At 44.2% G+C, this 18,311-nt stretch overlaps 1 protein-coding gene across 3 annotated transcripts; it reads right to left on the bottom strand.

Annotated features, from left to right (window-relative positions):
* Positions 1 to 667: 667 nt before the first annotated feature.
* LOC138391644 (RAD52 motif-containing protein 1-like) lies at positions 668 to 18,170 on the bottom strand. 3 transcript variants are annotated; one of them, XM_069481523.1, is made up of 7 exons: positions 18,075 to 18,170; positions 17,496 to 17,675; positions 14,420 to 14,539; positions 13,497 to 13,665; positions 12,144 to 12,242; positions 9,892 to 9,977; positions 668 to 769 (listed from the first exon to the last, which is right to left on the bottom strand). In XM_069481523.1, the coding sequence occupies exons 1-7, from the start codon at positions 18,168 to 18,170 to the stop codon at positions 668 to 670; spliced, it is 852 nt and encodes a 283-aa protein (XP_069337624.1). The 3 variants fall into 3 exon arrangements, with proteins under 3 accessions (XP_069337624.1, XP_069337625.1, XP_069337626.1); XM_069481524.1 differs by lacking the exon at positions 12,144 to 12,242; XM_069481525.1 differs by lacking the exons at positions 9,892 to 9,977; positions 12,144 to 12,242; positions 13,497 to 13,665.
* Positions 18,171 to 18,311: the final 141 nt, after the last annotated feature.

Here is an 18,311-nt window from a genome sequence, read left to right as displayed (position 1 = left end):
GGAGCCAAAGTCTCAGTCAACTCCTGAGGCGGGGCCGACATCTGGGGAGAAGCAGAGGACCCAGGTAAACAAAGCCCTCGGGGTGTGCAGAGGGTGTAAGCGCATGGGGCGATTCGGGTGGGGGATCAGAGGAGCGGGCAGACCAGGGCTTGGTCGGTCCTCGGGGTTCAGAGGTCAGCGGGACCGGGTCCCGGGCCCACCCCCGAAGCGGAGCTGCCTGGCCCAGCAGCCACAAAGATTGCCACGCGAGAAGGACCCGTAGAGTCCAGAGGCGCAGTAGGGACATTATGTGCAGAGGCTCCTGCGCGAGCGGGAGCCGGAACACTTATGGCAGCCCTGCCGCGCGCGCGCGCGCCTGTAGCAAAGGCGCCCCGACCACACCCTTTATCTATGACACCTGTGTTTCCGCAGCGGCCTTTATTTAGCTCAGGCCCAGATCCGCTGCGTGCCACCAGGGCGCGCTTTTCCCCACAATCACTGGGCCCAAGCCTCTCTTCCCCTGCAGAGGTACAACTGTCCCCCACAGGAACACCACTACCCCCTTAGAGAGGCAGCATTTGGGCCACAGACCCGGGTGGCCCCAGAACTCCAGCAGCCCACTGGGGTAGGGACGGCTGAGCTTCCCAAGGAAGTCACAGGGCCTCCCCTCTCCGTACATTCAGAAGTGTCAGTCCAGTTTTGGCAGCCTGAACTTGTCTTCCTCCAAGCTAAAATCTGAGAGATATTCTTCTTCTCCCTGGCAGGACTGCTTCCAAGAAACGCAACTGACCTGCAAAATGAGCGCCAGTTAGGGTGGCAGGCAGAACACACATTACGGTTATTTACTCGAAAATGTTACCATTTTTCCTCAACTTTCAGTATCCTTTGTTCCACCTTTGATAATTCATTCACCACTCTATTAGATAGGGGCTGCCACAGAATCAGTGATGACTCCAAATTTCTGTAGGATGGGTTTTAGGAGTTGTGCAATTCAGTCTAGGAGACAATGTGTGAATCCGAGTGAACAGCCCTTTATGTCAGCATGGGCAAACTCCCCCCATCCTGCCTTGGCCAAACACAGCCATTAACCCAGAAGTAACTATGCCACTTTTCAGAGGTCTATCCTGTGTGCACACATGGAGAAGACACTTAGGATCTTAAAGTCAGCAGGTTAAATAATTTCCTTGAAATACCAGTATAATAGAAACCAACTGACTTAATTCACAATGCTTCCTATCTATTTTATGACTTGTTGATTGTTTGCTACACCCTGTAATATGTAAACTGAGGTGCTTCATCTTTTTTCCCAGTTGTGATGAGGCACAGTAATCAGTATAGCTCTGTGAGCCACAGTGAGGCCATCTTGTATGCAGGCTAGTGCAGCCATCTTGTGTACGGACTCACTGTTGTGTAAAGTTAAAAAAAATTTTATACAGTGATTAATTTGTAAGTGATTGTTTAAAATCATTAGGTGTATATTTACATTGTACTACACTTGGCAGTTCCTTGGGAAAATGTTCCTTGGATGTTCCGTAAGGAAATGTTCCTTGATTTAATGGATGCTATCTGCTTCTGTAAGTTTGCTTGCTTATGAATTATTGTAATCAACATGTTTTTTTAGCCATATGTGTATTGTTAGTATTGTTAGTGGTGAAGGTATATAACCCCTGCTCACTTTAAGCTCGGGGCCATTCTCTGTCTCTGGACTTTCCCAGGACAGGGGGTGGTCGCTGGCCAGCTAATAAAGACTCCTAATTTGGCTCAATTCAGTCTTTAGGTGGTCATTTCTCGCATCTTGGGCTATAACATTTGGAGGCCCCAGCGAGATCCGCCCTTATACAGGGCACCTGGTGACCACTGGTGTCTGGGGACCTGGTGTGGGTCGCGTGCCTAGCCTAGGGGAGAGCTCCTGAGAGACGTTCCTCAGCCCCAGGCAACAGCCAGACCACGCTCCGGCCGCTGACACCCCCAAATTAACAAATTCTCTTGGACGAGTCTTCTGGATTTACACCAGTGAGTGTCTGGTTTGTCTGTCTCTGGTGGGCCCATTCTGGTGTTCTTTGGGAAGGCTGGACGCAGCTAAAATCCCAGGAACAAGCCCCAAGGAGTGAGACATCACTCAGGGTTCTGGTCATTGTTTTCAGACTTGGAACGCTGTTTTGGCCGAGAGGCTGAATCAGCAACTGTTTGGTACCGTGCCAGATAGCTTGGTTTTTCCGAAAACTTTAGGATTTTGTTTTATGTTGGTTTGTTACTTGTGGTTGATTTGTTTTATGTTACTCGTTGTTTGGATACTAGTGTTGTCTTGTCTCCCCTCCTGACTGTCACCTGGATGAGAGATGTGAGAATGTTATAGCCCCACGGCTGAATAGCTATGGGGTTTGAGTGGGTCCTAACCTGTGGTTCTGTGGCGACGTGGTACGGCATAACGGTGACTCACCCTCTGAAAAGAGCGGTGACCTGCCCGGGCTTTATACGGGAGCACCTTCAGCCAAGACGCGCCTAAATCTCCGCGAGGGGAGCAGCCAGGCGGACACCTGAAAGTACACCCCACCCTATGTGAAAATCTGTCTCTTGTCATTGTAAAAACTTTATAGCATGAAAGAGTGTACAGAAAATCGTGCTCAAAATCCATATGCCGCATAAGTTTAAACTGAAACCTGGTAAAGTGTGGCTCTTACTGTAACAAAAAGTAACTGTGAAAAACAAAAGAATTTTGCCAGTTGCCGCCTCGTCGGCTCCTGTTTCACCTAGCAACAACTCTCATTTGTCTCCTTCTCCTCCTAGCCAGTAAATCTACTAATTTCTCCTTCTCTCTGTTGCCGTTCCAGTCTGTTACCTATGGGTTATAAAGAATTCATTGTAAAAACTGCCCTCTATCCAAGGGGGGAACCACCTCCCGCTCCGGCGCTGAGTCACTGGTATTCTTTTAGCCCAGCTTATTGCCCAGATTGCCAGTTATATTTATTAACCACAGAACAGGGTCAAGGAGTGTCTTTGTTGGTTTCTCGACAGCAACTACTGTCCACCAAGTGCGGGCGAGTGTTCTTGAGGAGTCTCCGGAAGCTGCCGACACCTGCTCTGGTACCGCTGTGAATTCTGTGGCTTCCTTTAGCCTTTCCTTGATTTTACTTTTTTCATGATAGGTTTAGTCTACTTGCTATCAGGCTTTTTGGCCCTGGTGTTTGGTATAGGACTTTATGACATAGCTCCTAAGAAAATGGAGCAGGTTCTGTTGATGCTGCTATACTAGACTATGATAGGCTCGGTCCTCCTTTTTAAAACTCTTTCTTGGTTACCCTGTTTAGACTTTTGCCCTCGATAGTCCTTGTTTTTCAGAAACACGGGATCAGGTTCCTGGCCTCTGTAAGGTAGCCACCAGGCGACGGGCCAGGACCAAGGATTCCTGAGATCTAAAGATTATTCCCTTTTTTCCTCAGAATGGGTCAATCAGGGTCATATAAAAATTGCATGCCACTTAATGTGTTTTGAAAAACTTCCAGAAACTTTCAGGGTGATCATTTGTATGCTTTTAAATTATATCCATTCATTTGTACAGATGACGACCCCAACCTCAGCCCCAGACACACGAGCTTTGGTGGCAGACTTTATAGGCTACAAGCTGAGACAAAAGGGTTATGTCTGTAAAACTGGCCCAGAGAAGGGCCCAGCAGCTGACCCGCTGCACCTGGTTATATACAACATGTCTTTCCCTCCACTCGCCCAAAGTAGGACCCAAACGAGGAGCAAGGTAAGGGGGCTCTCGATCAGTATCGCCAGACTCTGCTCGGGGGCATACAGGCCGCAGCTAACAGGCCAACTAATTTGTCTACGGTAAGCAAAACCATACAGAGACCTAAGGAGTCTCTGGCGGTGTTCCTGGAATGCCTTTTTAAAACTTACCGCCTGTATAGTCCCATAGACCCAGAGACACCAGAAAATAGACATGCCATTAATATGCCTTTTCCCACTTCGTCGGCCCCTGATATTAGAGAAAGCTACAGAAAATAGAGATATTAAAAAGTGCTGTCTGAGTTAATAAAATTGCCCAGAAGAAAATAGACCGGTTACATACTTGTCTAACAGTTTGGACCTGTAGTATCTGGCTGGCCAGACTGCTTGTGGGCCATTGCTGCAACACCTGTCCTGGCAAAAGAAGCCTCTAAGCTCACTTTGGGGCAGGACTGTGTATCATAACCCTTCACTCAGTAGAGGCTCTAAAAAGCCCACCTGAAGAATAATGGCTTTCCAGCTCACGTATAACCAAGTGCTGTTGCTAGATTCCCCCCAGGATTCACTTCCTGAAGACAACTGCTCTTAACCCTGCCACTCTACTGCCGGACGATGAACCGGCAGAGCCACTGCATAACTGCCATGAGATATCAGAGTCACTGGCCAATCTGAGAACAGATCTCACTGATCAGCCATGGCCAGACCCTGATGAAGAATTATACACGGATGGAAGCAGCTACGTGTCTGAAGGAGTCAGGTACGCAGGGGCAGCTGTGGTCACTGCTGACCAGGTTATCTGGGCACAAGCTTTGGGACATGGGACTTCAGCCCAGAGAACAGAACTTATAGCTTTGACCCAAGCCCTGAGGTGGGGAAAGGATAAGACTGTTAATATCTACGCAGATAGTAGATATGCCTTTGCTACAGCTCATGTGCGTGAAGCACTCTATCGAGAATGGGGCCTCTTAACCTCAGAAGGCAAGGAGATAAAAAATAAACTTGAAATATTGGCCCTATTAGAAGCCATCTGGCTACCAAAAAAGGTAGCTATTATTCATTGTAAGGGGCATCAAACCACTGATTCCCCAGTGGCACGGGGAAATGCTTTTGCTGACACAACAGCCAAAGAGGTCGCACAAAAACCAGTGGGGCCCCTCCAGATTCTCCCTGTCTTGCCAGAACGGCTCTTACCACATTCACCAAGCTACACGGAAGAAGAAGTTAAAATTGGAAAAGCTCTAAAGACTAGAACTGATGCAACAGGCTGGGAAATTCTCCCAGATAACAGGGTCTTGGTCCCTGAGAGCCTGGGGCTGAACTTAATCAAACAGATTCATCAAAGCACTCTCCTTGGACGCACGAAACTGACTGAGCTTCTTCAGAAGGACTACTATATCCCCCAGCTTCATCAGATGGTTCGGCAAGTAACGGCAAGATGCCCCACCTGTGCGCAGGTAAATCCGGGTAACGGCATTAATCTTCCCCTAGGAACTAGGTTACGGGGCCAAGCCCCGGGAGAACAATGGGAAATGGACTTCACCGAAGTGAAACCAGGTAACTATGGATACCGGTATTTGCTTGTGTTCGTCGACACATTTTATGGATGGGCAGAAGCTTTTCCTACCAAGTCAGAGACAGCACAAATAGTTGTGAAAAAGTTAGTGACTGAAATTGTTCCCAGATTTGGCCTCCCATTAGCATTGGGGTCCGACAATGGCCCGGTGTTTATCGCCAGAACAACTCAATTGTTGGCCCAGGTGCTAAAAATTGATTGGAAATTACATTGTGTCTATAGGCCTCAGAGTTCAGGGCAGGTAGAAAGATGAATAGGACTTTAAAGGAAACACTAAGTAAACTAAGGTTAGAGACTGGCGAAAACTGGGTGAGCCTCCTTCCTTTTGCCCTACTAAGATCTAGATGTATCCCTTATGTAAAAGGACTGATACCCTATAAAATCATGTTGGGCCAGCCTCCCCCACTCATCCCCAAATTAGGGGAGAAATGGGTCGTGGAACTAGGAGATTCGGTACTTCTTAAATCCCTACAGGCTCTCCAGTCAAGCATGAAACACAACCACAAAATGATAAAGGCAGCCCACCCCGGGCCTTCTAACCTTCCTCCTAAGAAAACTACATTCCAGGTGCAGCCAGGGGACCTTGTGTGGATCAAGAAATTACAACCAGCGACCTTGAAAGCAAAGTGGACCGGACCACTGCCAATAATCCTTTCTACACCCACAGCCGTTAAAGTCGCCGGCAAGCGTCATTGGATTCATCATTCCCAAGTCAAAAAGGCCTCACTAGAGCAGCAGCCTGAGACATGGAGCATCCAGCCATCCGGAGATCCTCTAAAGATAAGACTCTCGTACATCTATTGGTTCCCTTGTAATTCATGGGACTGTGGGATCACCACATCAACCTCTAAACTATACCTGGGTGCTCACCCAAACGGTTGATGGAACTATGGTAACTCACAATTCTACCATGTCACAGCCAGTTCTTCATTTTGACCTTTGTCAGCTGTTTGGGTATAACTCTTTACAGATGGGGCGGAGAATCCAAAGCCTCCAATATTATGCTTGCCCCTCCACTGGGCCCCGACATTGCCAAGTAAAAGGCCATTACTACTATGCCAAGTGGGGTTGTGAGACACTGGCCTCTTAAAAAAAAAAGATACAAAATGTTAAACTCATGATATTGCACACCCATTATCACCATATGTGTGGAAATAAATCAAAGATTTGATTTCACATAAAAACCAGTGTGGAATGTGATGAGGCACAGTAATCAGTATAGCTCTGTGAGCCACAGTGAGGCCATCTTGTATGCAGGCTAGTGCAGCCATCTTGTGTACGGACTCACTGTTGTGTAAAGTTAAAAAAAATTTTATACAGTGATTAATTTGTAAGTGATTGTTTAAAATCATTAGGTGTATATTTACATTGTACTACACTTGGCAGTTCCTTGGGAAAATGTTCCTTGGATGTTCTGTAAGGAAATGTTCCTTGATTTAATGGATGCTATCTGCTTCTGTAAGTTTGCTTGCTTATGAATTATTGTAATCAACATGTTTTTTTAGCCATATGTGTATTGTTAGTATTGTTAGTGGTGAATGTTGAGCCCAAGAATACTGAATTATAGAAATGCCCCCTGTATTTCTGGAGACAAGATTTGATTTCAGAAGTCAAATAAGGCTTTGCCTTAAGGAAAAGATAAATGTGTTAGTTCAAAAGCTGCCTCGTCTCAGGAGGGCGTCTTGCTGGTCAGTAGAAGCTGCATCTCAAGGAGACAGCTGTAAACTGGGCCTTTGGTTCTCACCTGTTTTGAAAGACAAGGCAGGCCTCCCTTAGGACCAAAGGTTGCCAGTGCTGCTGACAGGTAGACCCCCTGGAGATGAGAGCTAATCAGATAGATATGCTATTGCCCAAGCCGGGCCCAGATGGAATCATGAGGTTAAAATAATTAACACAAAGCACAGCCCATGTTGACTTCTGGGATCATCTCTGTCTCCAAGAACACAATCACCAGAGCCAAGATGTCTCTGTTTGTTGCTAAAGTAATAGCCTTATCATAAAACTTAGAAGTTTGCCCCAAGACGATTTTATAACCCATTGTTCCCCTAGTTAGAGTTAGTTAAAGGATCTGTAGTAGCCTTTTAGGAGACTTTGACCCTAAAGCAAACTGCCTGTTAGTATGCAAATCCCGTTGCCCTTGGCAACGGGGAGCCTGTATGTACCCTATATAATACCTGTGTGGAGTTTCAGTCAGGGAGATATTTGATGCGGGTAAAATATTTCCATCCGGATACCCTCCTTTATCTATTTTCATAAACTTTTACTTTATAAACTATATCTTTGGCTCTGTGTATTATTATTGCCATTACTTTATATTTTTATTTCTGTTTCCTACTATATTTTTCATCCTTTGCGATGACCCCTGGCTGAGAGACCAGATCGGAGGAAAAAACCTCTTTGCAGGGAGCGTAGCTAACTCCCCGCAGGTGAAGGTATATAACCCCTGCTCACTTTAAGCTCGGGGCCATTCTCTGTCTCTGGACTTTCCCAGGACAGGGGGTGGTCGCTGGCCAGCTAATAAAGACTCCTAATTTGGCTCAATTCAGTCTTTAGGTGGTCATTTCTCGCATCTTAGGCTATAACACCAGTGTCTAGCACATGGCTTGGTGCATAGTAATGGTTTTAAGTTGGAAGTGATTCCAAGATGCGCCTCATTTAGGGATGGACCTGTTGTTACAATCGTATTTCTCAAATCAGTGCTGACTTCCTTCCTTCCTTTCACATTTCACAGGAAGCTAGTATTCTTAATGTTTGACATTACCTTCACTGGTTTTATTTAAATAGAATTAAAATAATTATTTTACATGGAAAAAAACTTCACATACTTTTTCAGAATGCAACCACTTTCTCTCCTTTCTTCAAAACAAAACACTTTACAACTCTGGAGCCAGTGAAATAATCAAACATCTAGCCCCAAATTAAGTTCCCACTAACACGAAACACATTTTTTGCTCCTAAAAAACAAAAATCCTATACATAGTAAATAATGACTATTTTAGATATTACTTTAGCAACTTAATCCCTAATTAAGGGATTTCATATAGTTATACATTGCTTGCCATGTGAGGAGGAGCTTGAAAAATGCATCATTGGGCAATTTTGTTGCTGTGCAAACATCATAGAGAGCACTGACACAGACCTAGATGGTATATCCTAACACACACCCAGGCTATATGGTATGGCCTATTGCTCCTAGGCTACAAACCTGTACAGCACGTATTGGTGCCAAATACTGTAGGCAACTGTAACACAATGGTAAGTATTTGTGTATCTAAACAGAAAAGGTACAGCAAAAATACAGTAGAAAACATAAATAAAAAGGTAGACCTGTATAGGGCAACCCCATTATATTCTTATGGAATCACCATCACTTATGTGGTTTGTTGTTGACCAAAACGTCGTTATGTGGCACATGACTGTAATTGATCTACAGAAAGGATCTTCAGGCCGGGCGCGGTGGCTCACGCCTGTAATCCTAGCACTCTGGGAGGCCGAGGTGGGTGGATCGCTCAAGGTCAGGAGTTCGAGACCAGCCTGAGCAAGAGACCCCGTCTCTACTAAAAATAGAAAGAAATTATCTGGCCAACTAAAATATATATAGAAAAAATTAGCTGGGCATGGTGGTGCATGCCTGTAGTCCCAGCTACTAGGGAGGCTGAGGCAGTAGGATCACTTAAGCCCAGGAGTTTGAGGTTGCTGTGAGCTAGGCTGAAGCCACGGCACTCACTCTAGCCCGGCAACACAGTGAGACTCTGTCTCAAAAAAAAAAAAAAAAAAAACAGAAAGGATCTTCAGCAAAATATTCCATCCAAGCTATATAGGAGATGTTGAGCTCTAGGTAATAAGCCACATTTGAAAGACATAATAGTTTTCTTTTTTTTTTTTTGAGACAGAGTCTCACCCTGTTGCCCAGGCTAGAGTGAGTGCCGTGGCGTCAGCCTAGCTCACAGCAACCTCAAACTCCTGAGCTCAAGCGATCCTCCTGTCTCAGCCTCCCGAGTAGCTGGGACTACAGGCATGCGCCACCATGCCCGGCTAATTTTTTCTATATATATTTTTAGCTGTCCATATAATTTCTTTCTATTTTTAGTAGAGGTGGGGTCTCGCTCTTGCTCAGGCTGGTCTCGAACTCCTGAGCTCAAACGATCCGCCCACCTCGGCCTCCCAGAGTGCTAGGATTACAGGCGTGAGCCACCGCGCCCGGCCCATAATAGTTTTCGAAAGCTATAGTGTAATCACATTTAAGGCAATTGTTACTTTCTGCCCAAATCCCTGGATCATGTTTAAGGGGAGTTCAAAAAGGGCCCGTCTTCAAGCAGCCCAGAATCCCTAATCCCTGGTGGGAGAGACTAAGCCCCTCTCTTGTGTCTACAACAGTAGTAGTATTCTAATAGTCTTCAATTCTGCTCTCCAAACTTCAAATAAGGGGTCAGAGCCAAGGGCCAGGACTTCAGTAAAAGCCCCAGAAATACCCCACACTCAAAAGCAGTTTCGGAGTTTCACATGTTCCTAAGAATGATACATGCTGAATTCTTCCAAATCCTGCTGATTGTTTTGAATTATGGCTACACTGGCTATGTTACCCTTAAGCTTTTATCTCCACACACTTGAATTAAATCACGTAGTTCTTCTTCACTTCTGACATCTACGATCTCTTCACTGGGTCTGTATGCCACAGCTATTTTACGACTTTCTGAAATAAAGTTAACAAAGATTAATTCAGAATTTTCTTTGTTCTAAAACTTACTGCATATAATGGTGGTACCCCATGATGAGACATTCTTTTGATCTCTAAAAGCAGAAAATAAGGGCATTTTCCTGGAAATTTCCTCATCTCACACTTGAGTTTTTAACATAACTATTTATTAAAAATATGTGTGAAGTGTCAACTTTGTTTGGTTCAAAAAACTTTATGATCTTACAGACAGGAACTATGCAATTTATAATTTATAGGAAGCAAAAAATGTAAAAACAAGAATGTTCAATCATAATATGATTAAATAGTAAGGCATTAGGTGGAGGTCAAAGTGAGTTCAAAGCTGGGATAGAGACCCTGGGACTAGTGGACACTTCATATTAGAAGCAAGGGGCAAGTGTCTACTCCCTGGGAACCAAAATGCCACCAGACACAATGGACAAAGCTTCGCAGAGAGAAAGCATTTGAACATTTTACTGGCAGAAACTGGCCCACATACCGTATAGACAATACAACTTCCTTCAAGGCAAACTAGAGCTGTAAGGCTTTTGGTCTAACGAGTTTTGAGTATGTATGAGGGATATCTTCACATACTAGGGAGAGGTAAATAACCCAGACACCTAGTTTGGTTCTTGAAGATTATTACTCGGACTTGACAGTTCACGCAAATTCAACCTGATAACCAGGGAAGTAAGACTTTCACTAGAAGGGCTACCCGGGTTGGAAGGCTGAGACCAATCAGGGCCATCTCTTTTAAGCAAATAAGGGTCTCTGGTCTCTGAGAAATCCTTAGCTAGGATTTCTCAGTCTCTAAGCCTTCAGAGCTGGGAAGCAGAAGAGCAATTCTTTGCAGGGACTCTCTGTGCATCAAGTTTCCTTTGAGCACAAACCATAACATTGACACTGCTGTAAAACTCAACAGGGGACATAATCAATGCCGTTCAACAGCATGACCACTTTCAAGGCTCACATGAAAGCAGCCAGTTATTACATAAGAATCGTATTCGCCCAATGTCAGTGCCAGAAATTAAAGCTGAAAGTGAATTCTTGATTCATAAAGCATAATCTAATAAACTCTCTTCAATAGAGTTCATTTATCTATTTATTCAGCTAGAAAACAATGATAATAATAGTTAACATATTTTGTCTGTTTCCTATGTAAGCATAGTTCTGAGTTTTTGCATTTGTCATCTCATTTACTCTTACAATATCCCCGATAAGGTAGGTTGAATTACTAACCTCAGTTTGCAGAGAAAGAGATTGCAGCTTAGAGATATTAAACATCTTCAAATCTCTCTGGCTATAAAACCTAAAATGGCATTAAAAATCTAGAAGACAGAGTTAGGACTCAAACCCACATGTCTAAAGTTGATAGTCAGTATTCTTTACGACAGGCAAGCAATTGAGAAAGAAGACTTGGATCAAACACTTTCTTCACTCCACAAGGCAAGTCACTCCACACCTATAAACTGGAGACAATATTTGCTCTCATTTTTCTCATAAATGTCACAAAGAACAAATCTGAGACTGTTGCTGTAAAAGAATTTATTGAACAAAAGCATAATGTGGAATGTTTAGATATCCATATTTTCATCAAATTAACTTTTCAAAACGAGTTTACTTGCTCATTGAAACTGAAGTCCTTCAGGGACAACCAAGAAAGTCTTACTGGCCAGGTACAGGTACTCACACCTATAATCCCGGCACTTTGGGAGACGGAGGCAGGAGGGTCGCTTAAGCCCAGGAGTTTGAGACTAGCCTGGGCAACATAGTGAGACCGTGTCTCTATTTTTAAAACTTATTTAAAATTATAGAAATAGCTGGGCGCAGTGGCTCATGCCTGTAATCCTAGCATTCTGGGAGGTCAATGAAGAAGGATTGCTTGAGGCCAGAAGTTCAAGAGCAGCCTTGAACCAGAGCCTTGAACAAGAGCAAGATGCCGTCTCTACAAAAGTAGAAAAATTAGCTGGGCATGGTGGTGCATGCCTGTAGTCCCAGGTTCTCAGGAGGGTGAGGCAGGAGAATCGCTGAGCCCAGTTGTTCGAAGTTGCAGGGAGCTATGATGACGCCACTGTACTCTAGCCCGGGCGACAGGGCAAGACTATCTCACCAAAAAAAAAAAAAAGAATTATAAAAGTAAAAAATAAAAATAGAAAGTCTTACCTAAAACTAAAATCAATAGTTTCTGGAATGCATCTGACAAAGCCTTCTGAATAGCAAGCTTCTGAGCTGTCTTCCTTTCCATAGGGAACGATAATGGTCCTAAATCCAACCAAAACAAATGGATTTTTTTTTTTTTTTTTTTGAGACAGAGTCTCACTCTGTTGCCCAGGCTAGAGTGAGTGCCGTGGCGTCAGCATAGCTCACAGCAACCTCAAATTCCTGAGCTCAAGCGATCCTCCTGTCTCAGCCTCCCGAGTAGCTGGGACTACAGGCATGCGCCACCATGCCCGGCTAATTTTTTTTTTTTCTATATATATTTTTAGCTGTCCATATAATTTCTTTCTATTTTTAGTAGAGATGGGGTCTCGCTCTTGCTCAGGCTGGTCTCGAACTCCTGAGCTTAAACGATCCGCCCACCTCGGCCTCCCAGAGTGCTAGGATTACAGGCGTGAGCCACCGCGCCCGGCCACAAATGGATTTAAAATGCGTATCTGAATAATTGTTAGATGTTTAAAACATGTAAATGCATCCATGATTCTTAGATCAGTGTCTTAGTGATCGAGGGCAAACAGAACACAATGGTATGGTTGAATGGTACTGTTGTAGGTACCTCCTGGCAGGGCTCATTTTCACTGCCTCTATCTAGTCTGGAAGTTCCTGAGGGACTACAAGGGAGATACAAGCCAGAAACTTGGTGCAAGTCTACTTCACCCACAGATTTCAAGTCGACCTGTTGAGACTACACTGCTACAGACCCTACCTCCTGTGCATCAAGGGCTGGAATCACACACTGAAAAAGGTTTGGTGGTGGTACAGATGGTCTGGCCCCTCCGAGGGCATCACCCACAGGAGCCCACTTCACTCCACTCACCTACCTGACTTAGAACCCTAAGCCTGTGGGCCATGGATTCTAGAAAAACTTAGTATCAACTGAATACCCTTTCTACGTATCTATATTTGATTCTTTTTCTGCTCAAGCCCTTCCCTGAGTAGAAAAAGGACTGCATGTTTACACAGGAGATTTTGTTAGAGGATGATTTTGCTGGGACAACTGAAGGCTACAAAAGATCTGTATTTGAAGGAATATTTTAACACAAAGCAATGTCTTAACCAAACATGGGAAAAACATTATTTCCTTCCTTCCCCTAAGCTTCTTGGCAAGAGGTCAGCTCTAAAAATTTTAATTTAACGTTTCTGTCAGGTATTGCCTAAGGTAAAAACCCATAATATAAGGAGAAAAACTCTGCTCAGGACTTTAGTAGCTTAGCAAGGGGAGGGTCTGATATGTATCTGAAAAGATGAGTTTTAGAAAGTAAGAAAAAAGAGAGATCCTTCCCCCCACTGAAAACAGACCTTCCTCCAGTTGATGCACAGGCTCCTCTGCCATGCCAGCTCCGGCACTGCTGCACTCATAGGATGGCAACAGCACCTCTACAGCACAGAAGAACTTCAGGCTTTGCTTCTGAAGCGGTGCCACAGTATCTTCATTTTCCCTTTCTTCAAAGTCAGAAAGTTCCTGAAGCTGTTAGGATTTTGAATTAAAGGTTCTTCTTAGGATCTTAATGTAGACTTCAAAATGTTTTATTATTAGAAATAAAAACTAAACTCTGGTAATCCCAGCTAACAGTTGATACGTCCTATAGCTTCAAAATCAAGTAAGACTTGGCTGGGCGCCGTGGCTCACGCCTGCAATCCTAGCACTCTGGGAGGCTGAGGCGGGAGGATCACTCAAGGTCAGGAGTTCGAGACCAGCCTGAGCAAGAGTGAGACCCTATGTCTACTAAAGAATAGAAAGAAATTATCTGGACAACTAAAAATATATAGAAAAAATTAGCTTGGCATGGTGGCACATGCCTGTATCCCAGCTACTCGAGAGGCTGAGGCAGAAGGATTGCTTGAGCCCAGGAGTTTGAGGTTGTTGTGAGCTAGGCTGATGCCACAGCACTCTAGCCCGGGCAACACAGTGAGACTCTGTCTCAAAAAACAAAAACAAACAAAATTAAGCAAGATTTACAAATGAATTACTAGATATAGATGACCATTTTTATTATATGCCACACAAACACTAGAGAGAATTATGGAGACCACCATCCAAGTGACTGAGTTTATTATAAATTCTAGGTGGCAGGGCAATTCAGAAACATCCACTTACCCTCAACAGTAGGAGGTCTCTCATACCTCCTTCCCACAACCCAGTTCAGTCCTTCTGTCTAAAGTCTAGGATTTCAGTGTTAAAGGGAAAGTGTAGTTAGTGAAAGAAAATCTATAAGGTTTACCTTGATCCTTTTTGACCATCTATTGAAACCAAAGTAGTAATGTGCCAGTTCTTGGCATTGGAAGCTGTTTAGGGCAAGAGCCTGATGTTGAACTGCCCTATGTCTGGTGCCAAGACGAACCTAAAGTGACAAGAGATAAACCCACAAATATCACAACCTGCCAGAGACTTTATTTTGTTTATTTATTTAGAGACAGGGTCGTGCTCTGTTGCCCAGGCTGGAAGGCAGTGGTGCGATCCTAGCTCACTGCACCCTCCAACTCCTAGGCTAAAGCAATCCTCCTGCCTCAGCTTCCCGTATAGCTGGGTCTACAGGTGCACACCACCGTTCCCAGCTAATTTTATAATTTTTTTTTGTAGAGACAAGGTGTTGCTGTGTTGCCCAGGCTGGTCTCGAACTCCTGGCCTCACGCGATCCTCCCACCTCAGCCTCCCAAAGTGCTGGGAAGAGATTCTATTTTGCATACACATGAGATTTACCAATACAGATTTCATGAAATGGATGTGAAGACTAAATGGGATAGAACACTATAAGCACTAAATTCATACTAAGCCCTAAATAAGTATTATCCATTATGTTTAAGCCACAGTACTTTTCTGAATCATTTTCAGGGTCCCTGATTAATTGGAAAATTCCCCTGACCTCTGGTGGTGAACAGTGATGATGAAAGCAACTAAGGAAGCCCTGCAGAGGTAAATCATAGGGTAGTAATTGAGCAAAGAAAAGAAATCATTTCAGTCTTCCTATCCAGTAGCTCCTGCTTGAGAATATGGCCTGAAGAGCAGGTAAGATGATCCCACAACCACCCCTCTTCCCAAGTTACTAACCTCTGTCAGAAGAGGTAATATACATACCTCTATAAATTTCACAAGCAATGAAAACAATTAGAGGTTCATCTGCATTAAGAAGCTTCTTTAAACATTTTCCACATCACTGTGGATTTCTTTTTTTTTTTTTTTTTTTGAGACAGAGTCTCACTCTGTTGCCCAGGCTAGAGTGAGTGCCGTGGCGTCAGCCTAGCTCACAGCAACCTCAAACTCCTGAGCTCAAGCGATCCTCCTGTCTCAGCCTCCCGAGTAGCTGGGACTACAGGCATGAGCCACCATGCCCGGCTAATTTTTTCTATATATATTTTTAGCTGTCTATATCATTTCTTTCTATTTTTAGTAGAGATGGGGTCTCGCTCTTGCTCAGGCTGGTCTCGAACTCCTGAGCTCAAACGATCCACCCACCTCGGCCTCCCAGAGTGCTAGGATTACAGGCGTGAGCCACCACGCCCGGCCCACTGTGGATTTCTTGCATCACTAGTTCTTTCTTACATGTCTATTTCATTTTTTGAAAAGTGTAGTACATGAATATAGTCATAAAATTCAAATAATACAGGTAAAATCAAAGCCTTATTAATTCTTTATTGACTTATTTATGCATCTTCCTCTATCACTGGTTTATAAGTTCCTTAAGTGCCTGAGGGAACCATGTCTTATTCTTTTCTCATTCCCAGAACCAAGCGGAGTTCTTGGCATATAATAGAGGATTGATTGTCTTGTTGATTGAGTGAAGGAATGAAGGAATGAGTAAATAAAAAATGAAATTACTTTCTCCAACTGAAGAGATGGAGATAATACCTGTTGGGAAGGAGAAATGAAGGCTAATTTTTGAATGCTGGATGCTGAAAGGGAGACTTGCCCGTGTTGTGAGTCAGCCTGGAGCTTTTCTGGACAACCAGGAAGCCTCAGAAGGGCTCTGGGGCCCTAGATAATACAGACAGTTGTCACCTGGATAACCTTGCCGGTTCTTGCTGGCAACCATTTTCTTTCATGCCACTGAAAAAACCTCTTTCAGCTGCCTTAGGCCTGTCCTCAATTTTATTTAAAAATGTTATTCTCTGTATTTATAAAACGCAGAAAAGACAAGAACTATGTGTACTTGCCAAAGTATAAAAGAATATGTAATTAAAGTAGATGACAATTTTGGGGGCATGGTAACCCAAACTCTGAGTTAGGTAAATAAATGTATTTAATACATAAATACATCTATAATAATATGAATGCCCTCTCCTCTCAACTATATATTGACTCGTAGATCATTTCCTTCATCACTCTATTGCTGATGGGCTTTATGCTGTGAAATTCTCAAAACCTAAAGCTTATGGAATGGTCTCAATGTCCAAAGAGCACTAAAAACTCATTACTCACAAAATGATACCAAGTAACTATTTCCTAATATTTCCAGTACTATCTGTGATATCTGAGTGGTTATGTGAGATGGTCACTGGTTAAGCAGATCATAGTCCAAAAATTAAAGAATGTCTGACAGGTAATCATTTCAATCACAGGAAGTGGAGCCAGGATTGAAGAGGGTGTCGGACAGGCTACAGAAATGGAGTAGTATACCTGGAGTCACTAAGTAGAGTTCTCAGATTCAATCAAGGTTAAATCAATGAAGAAAGGAATACGGACAAGAAAAGGCAGCAAAGTCAGTAGGAAGTAGCCAGATCAAGTAGCCAATAAGGAACTGAAATGGTCCTTGAAAAAATGAAAGATGGTTGAATTGAGGCACAAGAGATCATTCTGTGTCTCTGGGAAAGTGAAATTGGTTGGCAGGTTAGTATGGAATCCGGTTTTTACAGTGCATTAAAAAAATGTTCCCATGTTCTGGGAACTAAAGGGCGTTCTGAGTAGGCAGCTTGAGAGTAATGATGAGGATGATGATGATAAAGCTTCCTTTATGTTGCAACTGGCAAAAAGAGTTTGCCATGCTCACACATTTTAAATCTACATAAAAGTAAATATGAGCAGAAATCTTCTGGTAAAGATTTCTTAAAGGGCAGCACAAAATGACATGGGATTTAGCATCAATAAGTTTGGGTTTGACCTCTAGCTTTCACAGTTCTTGTCATGAACCTGAAGCAAGGCACTTAACCATCCTGAGTTTGAGTTTCTCCATCTAAGAACTGGAAGATCAGCGTGGCAATTTATCTGAGAGTATTCTGTAAACCAGAATGCCAGACAAACACTAGCATATTGAATTCAGCACTTCATTCCAGTGGAGCTAAGAATTCCATATTTGGACCCACTTTCACTGGAGATTTCTGAAAAAGCTGCTTCCGGTCGCATGCCTTTTGGGCTCTACGGGCATCCCTTGCTGAATAAAACTTGATGATGGCACAGAAACCAGGACGAGCCACTGCAGCGTTTGGGAAGACCCGGACTGAATACAGAAGGCCAAAGTGGGAGAATTCTGTGAACAGAGAATTCTGTGGGGTGGTCCCACGCCAAGTAAGTGCATGAAATCTCATGGCCAGAAAACAAAACTTCACGTCGCCTCCTATTCCCCAAACCCTTGTCCACAGTGGGTGCAACTCGAAACACTTCTCAGTTCATGAACAAGTTTTCCCCTTAAATTCTAAGCTTTAAGAGGCATTAGAAGGCAAAATGTGCTGGCTGTTGAGAGGTGCCTCTGGGTCTCTAAAATCTGTTGGGGCTAGGTGACTGCTGGGGTCCGCTACCGAACTGAGAGCTGGGGCCCCCTACCGAACTAAGAACCCGTCAGTGGAGGCTACGAAGCAGGTGAGGTACCAAGGCAGGACTCCCGAGCTCCCAGTCACGGGTGGGCGGCCTTCTCCATCCCTCCCTCCACCCTGGCCCCAGCTTACATGCAAGTCCTCCGCCGTGGGTCCAGAGCTCAGCTCCCACACTAGCAAGGTTTTGTCACTGTCAGTGGGAACCGCAAAAGGTACCAATTCCGCCATCCAACCACCACTACGCCTGCGCGGCTAAGGCTCGAGCAGTACTGCGCCTGCGCAAGGCATGCCCGCGCTTTTTAAAAAAATGGACGCATGCGAGGGGCGGGTCCGGCACGGCGCGGAGGACGGGGGCGTGGCGGGGGCGTG

Source organism: Eulemur rufifrons, chromosome 9 (assembly GCF_041146395.1).
Source record: "Eulemur rufifrons isolate Redbay chromosome 9, OSU_ERuf_1, whole genome shotgun sequence".
In the NCBI taxonomy this organism is placed as follows: domain Eukaryota; kingdom Metazoa; phylum Chordata; class Mammalia; order Primates; family Lemuridae; genus Eulemur; species Eulemur rufifrons.
Note: the sequence above shows the minus strand (reverse complement) of the source record. Positions and strands in the feature narration are given on the sequence as shown.